We start from the raw sequence: 18,190 nt of genomic DNA on the forward strand, positions 1-18,190 counted from the left end.
TGAAAATCTCATTTAAGATATTATTGTAGTTACACACCAATGAAATAAGATATAATTCTCGGCACACTGAAATATGACTAAATAAGAAGCTAAAACAATCGTGTTTCCGGCGCAGACTTTTTCCTATTCTGCAGGCTTCCTCTTGACAAATGCGTTTTGATTGGTCAGCGGGAGACCATGTAACCAATCACGGCGCGCCTACCATGGAGGAAGGAATAAATGCAAGATGGCTTCTCGTATAAAACCAGTTGCCTGGCTTCTCTTTTGTGACCAACAAAATTACTTCCCCCCCGTTATTCGATTAAAATATCGCGTTTGGGGAAGTGCTGAAGGCTGAATTCGTCCGCGCGCCGGTGTAGGTGTTACGCAGCGTCTTCGGGCGCTGTGGGAGAATTGTAATAAGCAAGCGGGGCGATTTTGAGCCGCTGCGCGAGAGATCGGGCCTGTCGGCTCACGCGACGAGCAGCAGCAGCACGAGACCGAACCTGAAGCCGAGTCCAAGCGCGAGCCTGAACCCGAACCTAGAACCGGACGCCCTCGCCGTTCCCATGGCCGTTTCAAGGTTGGTCCGTTGCCCTGCTGGTGGCTGGTTTGCCGCGGGCCCAGCATCCCGTAGAGTTCGCCTCGATTTTAACATTTTTTGAAGTATTTGTCAAACATTTGTTAATAACATTTCTTACGCGTTTTATGTGTAGCGTGTCTGTCAAATGTTTCGTTGGTAACAGTTCTTGAATTTAAATTAGCCGTCACTTGTTCCTTTAATAACGGCTAATATACGTTACTTATAATATACGTTGCTGTGAGATCTAAGTAGTTGCTGTTTGTATTTGTAACATTTGCGCGTCATTATTTTTCACATGATACTGCGAAACGGAATATCATCCCATAATTCAACACGCCCAAACATGTGGGATTTGTTATCCTATGCAGACGAGTCTATCATACGTTAGCATCATGTCTTGTATTCACCTGTGAGTGCTTTGCATTAATGGGTCTTTTTTAGCCTGGTAAGTCTAGTTAATGTGTAAATCCAGGGGATGATGAGTGGACTAACCCCACGCAGTGTCATCCATCTGAGGGTTAGCCGAAGCCAATGAGCTCCGTCCTCCCACGTTAGCATCTGAAGGCAGCAGTCTTTTTTCCTTCTTCATCATTTCAGTTCCTGCAGTAGGTTAACATACTGTTATATAACATGTCTGTCAGGATGGTGTGAGGAAAGCTGGGTGCAAATGCGATATTTTAACACTTGGACACATTGTGCATGCGTGTAGTTTCTGGTCAATAACAGTATGGCCACGTTATGAAAATATGTATCTAACATGTGCATCTGTCAACGTACATCTGACCAGAGAAAGATGATGTTGATTTTTACATTAGTGGGCATGTACGTGAGGTGACCGTTATGCCTTCCTGTTGTCTGCCTCTGTCATTTTCATCAAAAGGATGGTTCATCTAGAAATGCCCTCGTATCATTCCACACTTTCTTCTGCAGAACAATAAATATGTTTTGAGGAACATTGGTAACCATAAAACGTTGAACCATTTCTCAAAATATCCTCTTTTGTGTTAAATGGAAGAAATAGTCAAGCACTTGTGATTTAAATTGGGGTGGACTGTCCCTTTAAGACTGTTTAGATTTCCCTGAATAAAAAAAACGTAATTCTGTCAATAATGTTGTCTTCCCTTGTTGTTGTTTTTTAGGCTAGAACGTCTGTTTATTTTACTGGATACAGGGACGACTCCTGTCACCAGAAAAGCAGCGGCTCAGCAACTGGGAGATGTAGTGAAGCTTCACCCACAGGAACTCAATAACCTACTGTCAAAGGTGAGTTTTCAGATTTAGATTTTTGTTTGTATGGAAGAACCTAGGATATGGTGGGGGACATAAAGCCAATTGTTGACAGCTTTTGTCAACTCATCTGTCTGTTGTGTTTTGATGATACAAAGGCCATTAGTATGGCAGCCAATGTGGATGAACTGGATATTGACCGCACTGAGTGAATGTTTCTTCCATAATAAGAGCGCGCCAACCAGCAGTCCATATATATGGATATAATAAAAAAATCATTCGTTGGGTGGAGTGAGCAATGATTTAGACCTGCAAAACACTATTAACAATGGCTACATTTATTATCATGCTGCTTTGCATTATACCACAGTATTAAGCGATCATCATATTGTGTTTACATTGTATGTAACTGTTTCATGAGAGTAACATTTGGAGTGTTCCGTGACAATATAACACATTTGACATTTAAATTACAAATGTCAACAGTAGCATATTAGTTCAGATGAGAAGAGATTAGGATCTCCGGAGTTATTACTGTACTTGGCTTGGGAGTGTCTGTTATCTGGGAAGGTCATGTGGTCTGGGTGCGAGCCTTCTGAAACTTAATGAAAAAAGCCTTCAATTATAATGTTACTTATGTATTTAAAGGAGAAATAATTTAGGGTGAGGATGATGCCTAACACTGTGATAAACTTGGCCATGTCCATTATCAGACTCCCCCGTGATTTTGTTTTCTGATGGGATACCAGCAGTTTTTAAAACGTTTGAAAGTAGGCATATGTTTAAAACCATGGTCAAGGGTGAAACGTATATGTAGTTGAATTGTTTCAATTTTGTAAGTGTCAGCCATGAGTCCAAGTGATGATTTGACTTTTATGTAACCTGTTGCAGGTTCCAAGTATATATTTGATTTCTTTTCCTCTGGTCCCAAAAAGGTTTTAACATACCTGAGGAGTCCAAACTGGGATGCACGAATCGCAGCAGGACAGGCCGTAGAAGCCATAGTGAAGAATATTCCAGAATGGAGCCCGGCTCCAAAGCCAAAAGATGGTGAGCTGAATTATTCTTGGATTGCTTAATCAAAAAAGGTGACAGTGGGTTAAAACATTTTATGACGCTACATCACTAAAGTAACTAGTCATATGTGACCCTGGACCACAAAACCAGTCATAATGATAAACATTTTAAAATTAAGATTTAGATATCATCTGAAAGGTGAATAAACAAGCTTTTCATATTTGGCTGAGATGCAACTATTTGAAAATCTGGTATATGGGGGTGGAAAAAATTTGAGAAAATCGCCTTCAAAGTTGTCAATTATAGGCACTGTAGCATGCTGTTGCTAAGAAGAAACGACCTGATGACGTTGTGAAGAATAGATGAACCGGAAAGCAGAAATTCTAAACTTTACAAGGAAACTTGAGTGGGTAAATCTCAAAGAGCGAGCAGTAGCAAGTGAAGTTTGTAGATGTGCTTCCGGCCATTTTTGTTTGCGATTTTGCTGCATCAACTCACAAAAATAAAGTTTTCATATATGACCAAATATGATTTTCAAATTTACAAATGACCTTCATCGAACATAATCTTTACTTAGTATCCTAATGATTTTTGGCATAAAAGAAAAATCGCTAATATTGACCCATACAGTGTATTGTTGGAAATTGCTTAAAATATACCTGCGCTATTTATGACGGGTTTTGTGGTCCAAGGTCACATATTGTCTGTGCATGTGATGGATTTTTTAAGCCAAACTACAGAACTGATTTCTGCTATTAACAACTAACAAGTCAGATTGTTGATGGTCTCTTGCTGAGAGTGTGATCTGTTCTGTGTGTTGTTCTCAGAAGTGTGTGCAGAAGACATGTCTCCAGAGGAAATCTCCTCAGACAGGCTGAGTTTCTACAGGTTCGATATCTCCCGGCTGCTCAAGCACGGAGCGTCCTTGCTGGGCTCCGCGGGTGCAGAGTTTGAGCTGCAAGATGACAAGTCAGGTGTGATTGAATCTCTCCCTTGTGTGTTAGCTCTTTGGCTTTGTCATTTTCTGGTTGTAAGTGATGGCTGCTCTTTTGATCGATGGTAGGGAGAGATGGCATCCCTAATAATTAAGCTTGCTTCATGTTATAAACGGGTATGGCAGGATAAGCGACTATCCATTAAACCCATTATTCTAACTTTGTTAGCGCCTTGCTTTATCAGCTGAGGTAAAAAAACAGTTTAGGCGTGTCTTTTATTTGCGTCTCCAAAAAGAAAGAAGATATCTAAACGGCAGCGACTTTTATTTTGTCCTTGAACAAAACACACAATGGCTTTGCATTTACATCTTGATTTCTCATGTTTGTTTTTCAGAAGTGGTGTGTGCTAAGGCAGATTTTTGCATACGCAAATCACACAGACGATAAAATTGGCAAAACAAACCTTGTAGGCTTATTGTGCCATTTTCACAAATCGCATAAAATTGTAAACTTGTGTGATATCAAGCACCCAAAACAACACGTATGTGAAGAAATTGTATTTCTATTGCAGGGCTGTACAGTGCCACACGTGCTACGAAAAAAATCTTTCTTTGCTTTATGTAATAGTGTAGCACATGTGCGAAAAAGATTTGAACGAGTATTAGACAGAGCCGCCTGTTTGTGTGATGTGCGTTTGTCGTTGTGCTTGTTCGTGTATAAACACTATTTATATTACATTTTGTGATTAAAAACTTGTTTTCCCGGCAGCATAAAGTCAGTTTTTCTGCATCCCTGTGATTTGCTTTATGTGGGAAAAGAAGGAAGGAATCACATAAGCGGAATTCTACTATTTAAAGGGGTCGTATGACACTACACCTAAAACAAACGATAACCTTCGTTTTAGCAATGCAATGTGTATACACAATTTAAGGTTTGAAAACTGTGTGTTTTCAACATTCCGTGCATGTTTTTATCTCCTCTTACCCCCGCCTCTCTGAAACGCATGGATTTTTACAAAGCTCATCACCCTAAAAGCGAGGTGTGCTATGATTGGCCAGTTTACGAGTGCATAGTGATTGGTCGAATACTGCCAGCGTATGATGGAAGGTTCCAATCTTACCATATTTGGAACAATAGGTTCCAAAGCAATTGCACTGACAGGTACACCCACCTTACTTGCGCATACTTTGGGCGGTCTTAGTCTAAACATACCACGAACTGACGTAGATTTGTGGAGGTGTGGTAATGCATCTTTTTTTCCGAAACTTAAATTTTACGTGTCTAATATAGCATGGGCAACCTATAACACAGAAAAACATGTATTCGCGCCATATGACCCCTTAGAAATGTCCTCTGCTCGTTCTGTGTGTCTATGAGTGAATGAGTTGCACTGTTTTAACATGTAACAAGCACGACACTCGTGGATTTGTATGCATCTAAATATATGAGGACATAAACACATCAACTTCATCCACAGAGTAATTGTAAGTTTATTTTATGAACGTTTCACTCCCTGCGTTCCATTCGGAAGTGATCATCCCTATGCCCTACTCCCAATTCGAAGAGTAAAGCTCAATGTGTAAACTCTAGAGGGGAAAAACACAATTTTATCTCTTTACGTTTCCTTTAAAATTCATTTGGAAAAAGATGGAATAAAAACAACGTCATTTTCTCTTTATTTATAGCGATGGTTTGTGTGGTGTCCCCTTCCCAAAGAGCCCTTCGCAGGGCGATATATCCTGTTTGTAACCTACCGACTGTTTAAGTAAAAGCTGCCTCAAACACGCTGAAGCGTCTTCGCGACGACCAGCCAAAATAAAAGTCTGCTTGATTAGAAGAAAAAATGATTTGCTTGAAGTAAATTTATGAACCTTAATAAACACTATAGTATACTTTAATATTTACTTTAGGAAGGTTAAAAATATTAAATATCACCAAGAATTTCACTAAAGTGAAAAAAAATATTATATTTTATTTACTATAGGAACTACAAATGTCAGAAAAAAACTGTAGTATACTATTGTATAGCAAAATATTGACAATACACAATTTCAAAAGGAAATAACTAATTTGGGAAAAACAGAAATGATATGGCCCTAATTTATCCTTCTGTATGTAACATTAATGTCCTTTGTCATTTATCTGCCTATTTATGTAACAAACTGCACTTTTTATAGCTACAACTGTTTGGCCTGTGCTACAAAACATTAAACCACTGTAGCACCAGTGCTATATTCCACAAAAGTTAATGTACACCCCTGCATTCTGATGTTGACTTAAGGCTAAAATACACTACAAGACTTTTGCTCAGGGTATCAGTCTGGACTTGTTGCAGAAAGTCTGTGCTGGTCTGCAGATTTGATCAGTTAGTGTGTTTCTATCTGAAACATTCAAAACGTCTGCAAGTGTATGATGTCTAGTTTACAAGAATAAAAATCTGAACAGATTTTTTTTTAGTGTATTCCAGCCATTAGACTGTTGTGTGTGATGCTGTAACAAGTGTCATGATTATGATCTCATTGCCAGGTGAGATGGATCCCAAAGAGCGACTGGCCCGACAGAGGAAGCAGTTACAGAAGAAGTTGGGATTGGATATGGGTGCGGCGATTGGCATGGACACAGAGGAGCTTTTTAATGACGAGGACCTGGAAGACGCCTGTGCCTCCAGTACCAACAGAACACAGCCCGGTAGAAGCCTAGGTTTTTCCCTCTCACGCAACCATATGGTGAGTTGTGCTGGAATGGCATTCGAAAGATACAGTGTCGGTCAGACATAGTTTACATTACATTTATATTTATGGATCGAAACCCCTGACCTTTAGACTGACAACTGGGTCAGTATCAAACCACGCTTCCGATGATGGTTTGGCCTGATGCATCACTGATGCATTTGTGTGTGAGTTCTAGTATTGCTGTGTTTTTATTTAGCCGGCAGCGGAGCTTATAAATTTGGAGTTTCGCCCAGGCATGAGCAATCGACAGAGGAACAAGGCCAAGAGGATGGCCAAACTGGTGGCAAAGCAGAGATCCAAAGACATGGATCCCAATGAAAAGAGGTGAAGCTTAGTTCATTTCTGATTTGTAAAGATCATCAGGGTTTGTGATCAATCATTGTGATCAATTCCATTACGTTTGCTACAGTAATGACAGTTTTGAAGGAGAACCGGAGGAGAAACGGCGGAAAACCACAAACGTAGTCATTGAGCAGCCAGCGACAGACAGCAAAGTTTTAATTGATAATGTCCCTGATAACTCCAGTTTATTTGAGGAGGTGTGTGACATGCTCTCGCTTCACTTCATGCTGTACACATTCAGTGTTATGTTCGTCACTAATATTAGACGTCTTTGTTTTGCAGACTCAGGAATGGCCTCTGGAAAGCTTCTGCGATGAACTGTGTAATGATCTCTTCAATCCCTCGTGGGAGGTACGGCTAAAATGCATCAGTGCTGATTAAGCTTAAACTTGCAGTATTTTTCGGTCTCTTGCAGTAAGAAATAAACCTGTGCAGTCCTTTTCCCTTACATTGCATTTTATTTGCGTATTCAGATTCGTCACGGCGCCGGAACGGGTCTGAGGGAGGTGCTGAAGTGTCACGGTGAAGGAGGAGGAAAGATGGTCTCCAGTACAGCAGAACAGGTGTTTATAGGCTCACTGGACATGATCAGAGGTTAAGTGAACTTCAGTGTCTGATGTTTGATTCTTTATTCTCAGATGGAGCGGCAGCATCAGGAATGGCTGGAGGACCTGGTCATCAGGCTTCTCTGCATCTTTGCTCTGGACAGATTTGGAGATTTCGTGTCGGATGAGGTTTGTCATCTTCCTCTTAACTAATGACATATTGTCTGTAAAGCTTTTAAGCCTGTCTGCCCTCTACTGGTTACAGGCAAAATTTGCACATTAACAGTAGGTGTGTCAGTAGTGTCTTGCACGCTTTTTCTAAAACATATTTTAGTGCATAATACTAAGCTAAGGGTTCATGGCACTTAAAAGGCACTCACAATAAACGTAACCACTACACTTGTCATGTGACATTGCAGTCTAACACCATGACTAAGTGTCGAAAAATAACCTCATACATGATCCCTACTCCCCCTACCTGTTATAGAAATTCTATTTAAATATAATTGTTCTGTAAGGACATGTGAACAAATAATCTTCATTTTTAATTGCTCAGGTGGTCGCACCTGTCAGAGAGACGTGTGCTCAGACTCTGGGTGTGGCCATGAAGCACATGACGAACAGCGGCGTTGCCATGACAGTGGATATTCTTCTCAAGCTGCTAACTGAAGACCAGTGGGAAGTTCGACACGGAGGCCTGCTGGGCATCAAATACGCTCTCGCTGTCAGACAGGTGCAGTGGACTCTTTAAATTAAAATGAGTATGCAAATCATCATTAGAGGTGGGGTTTCCAATTTCTCATAGCCGTTGTTGATGTTCAAATCACCAAATCAGACACACTCCTGTCCATCCTGTGCATCTTACTGCTGATTGGCTACAAGGTTGTTTTGGTACTCGGCCCGACTTTGTCTAAACAAGCGTAATTCGTAAATAAGACACCCCGCCTTTAATATTGTAAATATGTTTGTTTCTAATGTTTGTAACCTGTGATTGACCTCACTGACCTTCAGGATTTGATCTCGGAGCTGCTGCCTCGGGTTCTTCCTGCTATTACGGAAGGCCTGCGGGATCTGGACGATGATGTTCGTGCAGTTGCAGCGGCGGCTTTAATCCCAGTCGTTGATGGATTAGTTCAGCTGCAGCCTGCTAAGGTCTGAGTTTACACTTCAATAGCTGAAGGAGATATGGAAAGAGATTTTTGTTTATTCATCTAAAAATGCTTGTTGAATAGGTTCCCTTCATTGTCGACACACTATGGAATGCTCTTCTGGAGCTAGACGATCTCACGGCTTCTACAAACAGCATCATGACCCTTCTGTCTTCTCTGCTCACGTATCCTCAGGTCCGCCAGTGCAGGTGAGATCTGTTTGAAACTAAAATGACTCCAGAATAGTTATTAGAATGTAAAGAGGAACTCAAATCTTGTTTTTACTTTCATTTATAGTGCACAACAGTCTCTGACAGTATTGGTACCTCGCGTATGGCCATTCCTGAGACACACCATCGCTTCTGTTCGCCGGGCTGCACTAGAGACCCTCTATACACTGCTGTCTAAAGCTGACCAGGTTTGTAATCTGTGTATGTGACCTCTTCACCAAGATGAATTTATAGCATCAACCAACATGGCTGAATCCATTTGAAATCTATACGTGAAATCCTGTGAGTTTAATAAATAAATGCACAGCACTGAAATATGTTTACAGAATTTCAGTTTCAAGCACAATTGTAACATCAATACTATTTGATTTGTTTTCTGTTCATTTTCTTGTAGGATTGTGCAGTGTGGCTGAATCCCATCATGCAGGACATGTTAAGGCACATGTTTCAGTCCTGCATCCTGGAGAGCAACCAAGAGATCCTGGAGCTGATTCAGAAGGTCAGTCCTGCGCTTTAGGATTCGGATGAATGATATGATAGTGGGTTGATTTGACGTGTTGATTGTGTTTTGCAGGTGTGGGATGAGTTGTTGCGACAGGCCCCGCAGCAGTATGTGGTGGCAGCCAGCTGTCCCTGGATGGGCGCCTGGCTGTGTTTGATGATGCAAGCAGCACACATCCCAATAGACTCAAACATGCTCCTGGAAATAAAAGCCCGCTTAAAGGTTCAAATCATTATCTTATGTGCTGTCCAAGAATAAAGAATCGATAGTGTTACGTACTGTTTCTTACTATACTGTAACAGGTGTTTTATTGCACGATTCATTTTGTTTATGATTGCACTATACTGTAAATGTGTTGTGAAGCACTGTTGAATGTGTTATTTTTTTACATCCACTTTTTGTCACTGTAGTCTTCAAAAAAGTTACTTTGAGGTTTTTCATAATCTGACCCCTACCTCATTTATTTTGTCTGCAGGACAAGGGCTCTGGGAAAAGCCGGCAAGGATCACTTCCTGTCAAAGAAACTGTGCAGGAGTACATCGGTGGAGCAGATACAATCACTGAAGACCCCGCCACACGAGACTACGTTGTGACCCGTGCACGTCTAATGGCTGCGAAGTATGTACGAAAAAAATCACACTTTTCTTTGCTCTGTCACGCGTGTCTAAATGCTTTTTTCCTCCCAGGCTGTTGGGGGTGCTGTGTAGTTGCATCTGCGACCCACGGTTGAACAGCTCCTCTCAGGAACTCCGGCCTGCTGAATCTCTGGCTCAGCTTTTACTGTTCCACCTCAATTCCAAATCAGCCTTGCAGAGGATTACGGTTGCCATGGTGATCTGTGAGTGGGCGGCCCTGCAGAAGGTGCTTTATTTAATTTTTTTTAGATGTTCATTCGCAGGTTTATTTATTATCTTGTTACTGACACGCAGTTCTGTGTCGCAGGAATGCGAGCTGCTGTCTAGCGTGGTGCAGCCCCGTCTGCTGGTCATCCTCTCCGAGCAGCTGTACTACGATGAGATCGCCATTCCTTTCACACGGATGCAGAATGAATGCAAACAGCTCATAGCTCTGCTTGCTGATGCCGAAATCGACGTGACTGAGCGCATGAACTGCACCGTGTTCACCATCGATCAGGCCAATGAGCTGGTTAGAATAAGATTTCTAAACTTAGTGAGCTACATATGAAGACTGATATATTCATGTAGTGATTTAACTCATCCCATCATATCCCATAGGTGACCACCATCTTCTCGGAATGCACCTCCTCTCTGAACCTGAAGTCACGTCAGTTTCAGCCGCTGGACAGTAAGAAGCTCCAGGCTCAATCCACCGTGTGTGAGACCAGCGCCGAGTGGCAGCAGCTACAGCTGAGGGTTCACACCTTCACGGCATGCGCAGTGGTGGCTTTGGCCATGCTGCCGGAGAAACTCAACCCTGTGGTCAGACCTCTGATGGAGGCGGCCCGTCGTGAAGAGAACACGCTCGTCCAGGGTTACGCCGCCTCGAGCATCGCCCGCCTGCTGCAGCTGTGCGCCAACAGAACTCCCTGCCCGAACGGCAAGATCGTGAAGAATCTCTGCGGCTCGGTGTGTGTGGATCCCATGCTCACTCCTAACGCTGCTTGTCCTGTGCCGCCAGCCAGCACTCCTGCTGGTCAAGAGAGCAGTAAAGGTGAGATGGCAATACCAGCTGATCTGTCCTTCTGCAGAGGGATTCTCGCAACTGTTCTTAAGACAAAATATAAAATTGTTTTTAAGATTAATTATCGAAAGCTCGTAAGAATGTTCGTTAAAGTCCCTCTGAACTGGATATTGTGATCGTTTTTATTCAAATATTAATATCTAAAGGTTAGAAATAGAAGCTTTAGCATATTTATATTCAACATTTTCTTGAGAAATGACCGTTTTCTCTCTTACAGCATCAGTGGCAGAGAAAGAAGTGAGGCATCACATGGTTAATAAAACCAAGGGTATCATCACTCTCTACCGCCACCAAAAAGCAGCTTTTGCCATCACCAGTAAGAGGGGACCAACCCCCAAAGCCCCCAAAACTTCCAACAACGAGCTGCCTCTTGGAGGCAGTGTTGCTACGGAAACGGATGAGGTACATAGAATGTTGTTTTTAGCTGCCAGTGTTGTTTTTAATGGCGTTTGAAATATGTTAATGATCATATACTTCTATTAATATAGAACAAGAAGCCATATCTTATCCAGAGGAGAGGGGCAGAGTTCTCCTTGACAATAGTCGCTAGGCATTTCGGAAAGGGGCTCACCAGATCTTTGCCCTATCTGTGGGAGTCAATGACTGGCCCGCTCAGGAATGCGCTGGGCACTCAGGGATTCGGTGCGTCTGCTTTGATTTACTCTCCTTATCATTATAGTGTTTCGTGGGAAATCTGTTTTGAAGGTCATTTGTAAATCAGCAACTCGTACTGGAAAGCGACCATTATGCATGTTTGAACGCATCTTTGACATGAATCATGCGTGTTTGTGCAGATTCCAGTCATCTGTTGAACCAGGGAGACGCTGTTGGTCAGGAGCTTGTGAACTCTTTACAGGTGTTGGAGGTCACAGCAGGAGCCATGGCCCAAGAACTCAATCTTGTAGTACGTACGCATACTTCACATATACATGCACACTGCTTTCAATAACATCTTGCTCTTTTTTTGCGGTTTCAGTAGGTTGTTTTGCTGTTATCTTTCGTCGTGTTATTTCAAGTCAGTGAGTTTCCTGTTCCATCTCTCTACACAGTTAATGGAGCAGCTGCCTCTCCTGTGCACCTGTCTGCAGCATCCATACACGGCTGTACGTCACATGGCCGCCCGCTGTGTGGGCGTGCTCAGTAAGATCGCTACCATGGAGACCATGAACGTGTTTCTGGAGCATGTGCTGCCGTGGTTGGGTGCTATTGATGACAACACTAAGCAAGAGGGAGCTATTGAAGCCCTGGCCTGTATCCTCTTTCACACACACTTTTTTTTTTTTTTATTATTAAATGTGTCTTGTGTTTTAGACTGACATGTGAAGTGAGTTAAGGGTGTTGAGAATAGATATTCCTTGACTGCGTGTTCAGGTGTGATGGAGCAGCTTGATGTGGATATTGTTCCCTATATTGTGCTGCTGGTGGTTCCTGTGCTGGGTCGCATGAGTGACCCCTGTGACAGCGTGAGGTTCATGGCCACACAGTGCTTTGCTACGTTGATCCGTCTGCTGCCGCTCGAGGTGTGTGATTCTTTTGCTCTTCATCAGACATGACCTTCTCAGGGATGGGATTTTCCCCTATAAATACAGATTTCCGTATTTTTTGACATCGCTGGGATCATAAATTTGATTTATTTTAATTTGTGACGGGGTTGGGAATGTGCGCGTAGTCATCATACAGCCGCCCAACAGGATCCTTTCTACACTCTCTACATGTTATCTTTATGTATCCAGAGAGACTGTGAAAAATAGATGCAAAACACAACTGTTGTGCTACTTAAAAAAGGTGTGTAGTTTCATTTTTAATGAAGCAGGGAGCTGAACAGAGTTTTGTAACGTATACAGAAACACCAGAGTCTGGAAGTTGAGACGTTTATATGTCTCAACTTTATATGAATTTAACATTAGAACGTTGTCTATATACAGAGACTAAAATAGGCCATTCCGCGATTTTAAATAGCTTGAAACAATACAAAAGGACGATCTAGTCACTGTCTAATATTAACGCATTAAAGTCTACTGAATGCATACATTTAAAACACAGACACAGGACGTTGCAGTTTTAGTTAAATACCTTTATTACATGCTGATAATGGCGAAAAAAGCGTGTGAATGATGTAGATGCGCCATCTAGTGGCTGTGTATGGAAGTCATTTGAGGCCCCAGTATTCTTTCCTTGTTCAATTATTGTTTAAATTTTATTTTAATCCACAATGATTCCTTAAAGTAGGCCTAATATAAACTACTGAAGGGGTGCCATTTGTTAATGCCATCTTTTTTGACATTCGCATAAGATATTTGCATCAACCTATTATTAAATATTGTGTAGGTGACTATTAAACTAATAAATCGTTGAAATGATGTTTACAAAATTGCCAGTCAGAATTTGTTTTTGTGTTGCTAAGTTAAAAAGATAAAAATTTGGCAAACAGTTGCCTGTTTTTAAACATGTAACATTAAAGAGTATTTTTGGGGGGGATTGGGGCAGGGTGCGTCCAGTGATCACATGCCTGCTTCTGCAGCAGAATGTCCGAATGAGTTTTTAGAAGAATGCAATGTCCACTTTAAAGCTCATATCTTTCCATTTCAGCAGTGATGTTTATTTCAAATTTTCTGTTCTAGTGGCTGTTTCCCCATTTTCCTTTTGTTCTCGTTCAGGCTGGAATTCCAGACCCTCCATCTATGTCTGAGGATCTGATTCGGCAGAAGGCCAGAGAGCGACATTTCCTTGAACAGCTGCTGGATGGAAGGAAACTGGAGAGTTACAAGATTCCTGTTCCCATCAAAGCAGAGCTGCGCAAATACCAGCAGGTGTGTGGAACGCTTCATGAAATGTTTTTCATCCTGCGAGAGATGCAAATCTTTCCTAAAGTCAGTATCAGCTGTTGGTTCTTTCTGAAGCTCTATCTGTTCTCTCGTGTAGGATGGCGTGAACTGGCTGGCGTTTCTGAACAAGTACAAGCTTCATGGTATTTTGTGTGATGATATGGGTCTGGGTAAGACCCTGCAGTCCATATGTATACTGGCTGGAGATCATTTTCTCAGGTACAACTTAAAACCAGCTTCATCCATCATAATGTTGCTTTGTTCTGCTACCACAATGCATTTGTCTTTTGAATTTTGTGTGCAGGGCTCAGGAGTACAGCAAGACCAAGGCACCTGACTGTTGCCCTTTACCTTCTATAGTGTTGTGTCCACCCACCCTGACCGGTCACTGGGTGGACGAGGTGGGCAAGTTTTCTTCCAAAGAGTATCTCAATCCTCTGCACTATACTGGACCACCAACAGAACGAGCACGGTACTGTTTACAAAATATTTAGAACGTTACATCTTGGTTTTCATCACATGTGACATGTTAAGCATTGAACCAACAATAGATTCCCAGCAGACAACATGTTACTCATGTTTGCCTTTTTTTTTGTCTCACTTTTTCAGATTACAACACCAGGTGAAGAAACACAATCTCATTGTTGCCTCATATGATGTTGTTAGGAATGACATCGAATTTTTCAGGTAACAGTCTGTTAACATGTTTCATTCAGACAGTTCAACTGCTTATTCTACGTTTTTATAACAGAAAATGGTATCTTCCTCCTCCCATACAGGGATATTAAATTTAATTACTGTATCCTTGATGAGGGTCACGTCATTAAGAACGGGAAAACCAAACTATCCAAAGCCATCAAGCAGTTAAATGCCAACTATAGAATAATCCTCTCAGGAACGCCCATTCAGGTGAGAGTAAAGCATGCAAACTTGTGCATCTTGGTTTTAAACATTCAAGATTTTGTTAACACTTGAAACTCTTCTCTATTTGTTTTCTCATAGAACAATGTTCTGGAGTTGTGGTCACTCTTTGACTTCCTAATGCCAGGGTTTCTGGGTACTGAGCGTCAGTTCGCTGCCCGATACGGGAAGCCCATCCTCGCCAGTCGAGATGCTAAAAGTTCTTCGCGCGAACAGGAAGCAGGTGAGACGCTTGTTGAATTCTTGTTAACAGGGTTGAGTTTAACGAAATGTATGAAATATTTTGGCGTTTGTGTCTCAGGTGTGCTGGCAATGGAAGCTCTGCATAGACAGGTTCTGCCCTTCCTGCTGAGGAGAATGAAGGATGATGTTCTTCAAGATCTGCCGCCCAAGATCATACAAGATTACTATTGCAACCTCAGTTCTCTACAGGTACGAAATGTTTAGCCCCACACACATGTTTTGAGGATGTGGTTCAGAGTTAAGAGATGCGCAGTGACGTTTTGAGTGCAGAATGCTGCATTGAAGATTCAAAATGCTGCAGTTAATCCACTTTTATAAATGCTAAAATGATACGCTTATTTTTTCACACGTACCTGTTCAGGTTCAGCTGTACGAGGACTTTGCGAAGTCTCGCGCGAAGGTGAACGTGGAAGATGTAATTTCTGCTCCAGAGGAAGAGGAGAAGCCCAAACTTAAAGCCACCGGGCACGTCTTCCAGGTCTGATGTCATGAGAGTTTTGTGATGATATGCAGATGCTGCTGTGAGACAGGGCGTGTGTGATGATGGTGGTTTTTGTTTCAGGCTCTACAGTATCTGAGGAAGTTGTGTAATCACCCAGCGCTGGTATTGACCCCTCAACACCCAGAATACAAACACATCATAGAACAGCTGGCTAGCCAACACTCCAGCCTCCGAGACATCCAGCACGCTCCCAAACTGTCTGCGCTTAAACAGGTCTTTCCACCAAAACTCTTCTAAACCATATTGTGAATACTTTTTTTTTTAAATAATATTCTAGCTGATATGACAAGCAGTCCAGTTATTGCATAGGAGTGTTTGTATAGTGTCATGATTGCCATGTGTTCTCTGATGTAGCTCTTGTTGGACTGTGGGCTTGGTTCTTCGGGAACATCTGATGGTGGCACAGAGGCTGTGGTTGCCCAGCACCGTATTCTCATCTTCTGTCAGCTGAAGAGCATGCTGGACATTGTGGAGCAAGATCTGCTAAAAGCACAGCTACCCTCCATCACCTACCTCAGACTGGACGGAAGCGTTCAGGCTGGCCTCAGACACTCCATAGTCTCCAGGTGAGTCCTCAAGACAGGCTAACATTTCGGTACGTTGGATTTATACTTTGTAAAGCAAACAAAACCTTGGCAGTAACCAAGGTATACATTGGCTTGAATAACCCAATGAGCTTTGTTCCAAATAAATGTAATCGAATTTTTTTTTTTCCCTCTCCTACAGGTTCAATAATGACCCTTCTATAGATGCCCTGCTGCTCACCACTCATGTGGGTGGGCTGGGATTGAATCTCACAGGGGCTGATACCGTAGTGTTTGTGGAGCACGACTGGAACCCGATGAGAGATCTCCAGGCCATGGATCGAGCTCACAGAATAGGACAGGTACTGAAGATGACCACCATGTTTATTACAAATAAGCTGATCAAGTAGTCATACATCTACTGTGGATTTCTTTTGAAAAAAATGTAAACAGTTTCCATTAACAAATGTTGTGTGTTGTAGAAACGTGTGGTCAATGTTTATCGTCTCATCACACGAGGCACGCTGGAGGAAAAGATCATGGGATTGCAGAAGTTTAAAATGACCATCGCTAATACAGTCATCAGTCAGGAGAACAGCAGTCTGCAGAGCATGGGCACAGAACAGCTGCTCAACCTCTTCACACTAGACAAGGTCAGTTCCTTTTCGCTGTATATACACACACCAGACAATAATCAATCACTCGCACGTGCATACTGACAACGCTTTGTGTTAATATTCAGGACGAAAAGGCAGAGAAGAGCGAGTCTGGGTCCTCGGATAAATCCAGTATGAAGTCTGTTCTGGATGGGCTGGGTGACCTGTGGGACCAGCAGCAGTATGAAAACGAATACAACCTGGACAGCTTCATGCATTCGCTCAAATGAGCCCAACACACTCATCACGCAACCAGAAAAGACTCGACGTGTATATCCGCTCTGTGTCACCGATGGGATGTCGACGAGACGTTCACAAGCACTGTAGCTATCGGATCGTTGACACTCCAGTCTTAAAATTCTTCTGCCACGCTCGTACAGATCTGAGATCTGTGCTTACGAGAGCATCTAAACTGTGTTGTTCAATTTGTCACAGGAAGAAGTCTTAAAGCTAATCTTAAAAGTGTTGTACATGCATCTGTGTGTATGGATTATAATGTTTGAACCTCAGGATTTTCACCTTACCATCTGTATCCGTGACAGTATTACTAGACGCAAATTAATGAAGAACTGTCAATCAAGAACTTGAACACACAGAAGCTGCTTGTGTCGTCCTGTAAGTCAGCAAAGGACAGTGTAATGGTTCATTCAGCCCACTAGGGGGAGCTTTACTAACTCTTTTAGGATTAAATGAAGGGCTTGCTGCTACTCCTTCAGACACTTCATTGAAAATGATTTAAATGCACTGACCGTGATCTTTAGGTACACAGGGAAGAGCAGCAGGACACTGTCCTGAAACTTTGTAGAGTTTTAAAAGGAAGAAAATAGGACTTGTAAATATCTCTGTTATTTGCCATTTTTGGGTAAGCCAGTAGAATTTTAATAAATTCTAATGAGCTCTTTGAAATGTGTCTTGTATGTTTGCATTCATGAAAATGTGGGACTGAAACTGATCATGTTTATTTCTAATCTTCTGGTCTCAATCTATGTACTATTTCTTTGAAAGACTGATATAATTTGTTGCATTATGCTCAAACTGTTGCTCTAAGAGAATGTAAATTTAGTTTGCTTGTGTTATGAAATTAGAGAATTAATTGGTATCCCATAAGATAAATATATATCAGTGCAGGACCTGTAAAGAATTTGTTTCTAAAAAACAAAAATTGTTGCAAACAATCCCAGATAAATTCCCTGTAACTGGTGTGTCATTGCACGTCAGCAGTTCCTCATCAAGCAGACAATAATGTGACAATGACAATTTTTCACAGTGTCATACGACTACGTTTAATAATGTTGCTTTTTAGTACAGAAAAAAATAGGAATAACTAGCAAGTGTTAGCAGCACTGCTTTCATTTTATTTCAAATTTCTGAATCACAGTTTTACTGCAAATGTAGACAAGCAGAGGTCCAAGTTAACAATCTCAAGCCTTGCAAAGATTGAAGTGATATTTCTAAAATCAAGTTACACTGGGGACAAAGATAGTGATAGATGACTATCAATACGTTAATTCTTTTTAAATATTTTTATTACAAAATGACAAATGGAGCGAAAAGTGTGGAAGAGAAAAACCACAAGCC

General features: G+C 41.8%; 1 protein-coding gene across 2 annotated transcripts; it reads left to right on the plus strand.

Moving 5' to 3' along the window:
• The first annotated feature begins 228 nt into the window (after window positions 1-228).
• btaf1 (BTAF1 RNA polymerase II, B-TFIID transcription factor-associated) lies at window positions 229-17,518 on the plus strand. 2 transcript variants are annotated; one of them, XM_056760291.1, is made up of 38 exons: window positions 229-562; window positions 1,702-1,825; window positions 2,725-2,839; window positions 3,634-3,780; window positions 6,268-6,467; window positions 6,670-6,797; window positions 6,883-7,012; window positions 7,098-7,166; window positions 7,289-7,378; window positions 7,454-7,549; window positions 7,917-8,093; window positions 8,372-8,512; window positions 8,593-8,717; window positions 8,806-8,926; window positions 9,133-9,237; window positions 9,313-9,462; window positions 9,716-9,858; window positions 9,927-10,101; window positions 10,183-10,386; window positions 10,476-10,911; window positions 11,159-11,343; window positions 11,430-11,583; window positions 11,736-11,845; window positions 11,991-12,192; window positions 12,313-12,461; window positions 13,599-13,751; window positions 13,864-13,985; window positions 14,071-14,238; window positions 14,376-14,453; window positions 14,546-14,675; window positions 14,769-14,910; window positions 14,989-15,119; window positions 15,292-15,408; window positions 15,493-15,645; window positions 15,787-15,998; window positions 16,159-16,318; window positions 16,439-16,609; window positions 16,699-17,518. In XM_056760291.1, the coding sequence occupies exons 1-38, from the start codon at window positions 549-551 to the stop codon at window positions 16,840-16,842; spliced, it is 5,571 nt and encodes a 1,856-aa protein (XP_056616269.1). In that variant the 5' UTR covers window positions 229-548; the 3' UTR covers window positions 16,843-17,518. The 2 variants fall into 2 exon arrangements, with proteins under 2 accessions (XP_056616269.1, XP_056616270.1); XM_056760292.1 differs by having other exon boundaries at window positions 3,637-3,780.
• Window positions 17,519-18,190: the final 672 nt, after the last annotated feature.

The sequence above is a fragment of the Triplophysa dalaica genome, chromosome 11 (genome assembly GCF_015846415.1).
Source record: "Triplophysa dalaica isolate WHDGS20190420 chromosome 11, ASM1584641v1, whole genome shotgun sequence".
NCBI lineage: Eukaryota > Metazoa > Chordata > Actinopteri > Cypriniformes > Nemacheilidae > Triplophysa > Triplophysa dalaica.